The 2500-nt window shown below is 42.6% G+C and overlaps 1 protein-coding gene across 1 annotated transcript in view; it reads left to right on the top strand.

Moving 5' to 3' along the window:
* LOC143276209 (glutamate receptor ionotropic, NMDA 2B-like) overlaps nt 1-2500 on the top strand; it is a 197610-nt gene that overhangs the window by 172952 nt on the left and 22158 nt on the right. Inside the window, exon 7 of the mRNA XM_076581009.1 lies at nt 401-618. Coding sequence (XP_076437124.1) covers nt 401-618 — 218 coding nt within the window. The remainder of the gene's footprint in view (nt 1-400; nt 619-2500) is intronic.

The raw sequence follows: 2500 nt of genomic DNA, 5'->3' as shown, positions 1-2500 counted from the left end.
TTTCACTCACACTCTCACACACACACACACACACAAACAGAAAGAGAGCGAGTCATTACATAGACTCACTTTTTGTTTTGTTTTGCTTTGGTGTTGTTATGGTTTTGTTGTTTGGTTTTGTTTTTTGGTTTGTTTGGGGGGTTTTTGTTTTGTTTTTGTTGTTGTTGTTTTTTGTTTGATTGTTTGTTTGTTTGTTTGTTTTTTTTTTGGGGGGGGGGTTGACGAGGTGTCTGGGTTTGTTCCACTGTACCTTTTATTTACCTGGGTGCTTGCTTAAATTGGTAGCGTGAGCGGCATTGACTTGAAGTTGTGTGCCTTGTGAACGGAGAGAGTTACCGCTCTTTACTCTTTGTCAATCGCTTCCCTCCCCTCTCTCACCTTCCCTCCCTGATGATGTCAGGTGGGCAGGTGGATGCGTCACGGCCTCATCATGAACGACATTGTGTGGCCCGGCGGGTCCAGTATCCCCCCTTCAGGAATGCCCGCCCGGGGCTTTCTGCGCATCGCCACCCTGGACGAAAACCCCTACGTGATGTACGCGAGGCCAGGCCCGAAAGGGGACTGCTCCGACCACTCCGTGCCCTGCAGGGTGTACGAGCGTGACAAGAAGAAACGAAGGTGCTGTGTGTTTGTATCTTTTCTGTTTGTATTTATTTGTGTGGGGGGTGGGGGCGAGGGGGGGCGGGGGGGGAGAGGAGGGGTGGTGGTTTGTGGTGGTGGGGGTTGGGGAGGGGGGGGGGGGACGCTGTTCCAATTTGCCATAACGACTGCAGATGAGTGTGTGTCTGTGTGAGTGTGTGAGTGAGTGTGTGTGTTTGTGTGTGTGTGTGTGTGTGTGTGTGTGTGTGTGTGTGTGTCTGTGTGTGTCTCTGTGTGTATGTGTGTGTGTGTGTGTGTGTGTGTGTGTGTGTGTGTGTGTGTGTGTGTGTGTGTGTGTGTGTGTGTGTGTGTGTGTGTGAAGTGAAAGAGGAGGGGACGAGAAATGGGTTTAGAGTAGAAGGGGGTGTTTCTCTATCTCTCTGTCTCTCTGTCTCTGTCTGTCTGTCTGTCTGTCTCTCTCTCTCTCTCTCTCTCTCTCTCTCTCTCTCTCTCTCTCTCTCTCAGACATGTCCAGGTTATTGCATTCAATCTTCAGAGAAATTGCAACAATTTCATTTTTTAAGTACCGGGGCTTCCTTTCACACGGACATCATGCTTCACCAAATGTGTGACGGCCAATCAAAGGATGAGATTACTTTAAAAAAATAAAATAAAATAAAAAAATAAAAGGAAAGAAACAAACAAAAAACACTGTTGATAAAAAAGATAATTTCGACACCTTCCTTGCACAGCTGTTCCACCACCACCTCCTCCTCCTTCTCTTTCCCATCTTCTTGTTCTTGTTCTTGCTCTTCAAACAAACAAACAAACAAACGAACGAACGGTGTGTGTGTGTGTGTGTGTGTGTGTGTGTGTGTGTGTGTGTGTGTGTGTGTGTGTGTGTGTGTGTGTAAGCGCGCATATTATATTTCTTCTTCTTCTTCTTCTTCTTCTTCTTCTTCTTCTTCTTCATCATCATCATCATCATCATCATCATCATCATCATCATCATCATCATCATCATCTTCTTCTTCTTCTTCTTCTTCTTCTTCTTCTTCTTCTTCTTCTTCTTCTTCTTCTTCTTCTTCTTCTTCTTCTTCATCATCATCATCATCATCATCATCATCATCTTCTTCTTCTTCTTCTTCTTCTTCTTCTTCTTCTTCTTCTTCTTCTTCATCATCATCATCATCATCATCACCATCTTCTTCTTCTTCTTCTTCTTCTTCTTCTTCTTCTTCTTCTTCTTCTTCTTCTTCTTGATCATCATCATCATCGTCATCATCATCATCACCATCTTCGTCTTCTTCTTTGTTTCTGTCACTTTCCTTTTCTCTTATTCAGCTTTTTGCTCAGTCTTCTTTGAATTTTTCTTTTTTTTTTAATGATGTGATATTATGAAGAGCGAGGTGATTTTCTTTATCACCGAGATTCACCTTTGAGAGCTTAAGAGCTTATATCAATTTCGTTGTTGTTGTTTTTTTCTCATATATTGATCATCCTATGATTCAAATATTTCACTTTTTTTTCTTTTTCTTTTTTTTTTTTTTTTCAATCTCTACTTTGTGTCTTCTTTTCTTTGTACGTCCGTAAATCAGCCCTTCCTTACAGAATCTTTATCACCCCCATTTCTATAAATTTTGCTTTCTTGCTTTATCGTTTTCTTCTTTCTCTCTTTCTCTTGTTTTCTTTTCCTGATTACTTTTCTCTCTTTCTTTCGATATATCGTGTGTGTGTGTGTGTGTGTGTGTGTGTGTGTGTGTGTGTGTGTGTGTGTGTGTGTGTGTGTGTGTGTGTGTGTGTGTGTGTGTGTGTGTGTGTGTGTGTGTGTGTGTGTGTGTGTGTGTGTGTGTGTGTGTGTGTGTGTGTGTGTGTGTGTGTGTGTGTGTGTGTGTGTAAGTGTGTGTGTGTGTGTGTGTGT

Source organism: Babylonia areolata, chromosome 1 (assembly GCF_041734735.1).
Source record: "Babylonia areolata isolate BAREFJ2019XMU chromosome 1, ASM4173473v1, whole genome shotgun sequence".
In the NCBI taxonomy this organism is placed as follows: Eukaryota; Metazoa; Mollusca; class Gastropoda; order Neogastropoda; family Buccinidae; genus Babylonia; species Babylonia areolata.
The sequence above is the reverse complement of the archived record's forward strand: the minus strand, read 5'-3'. Positions and strand labels throughout refer to the sequence as shown.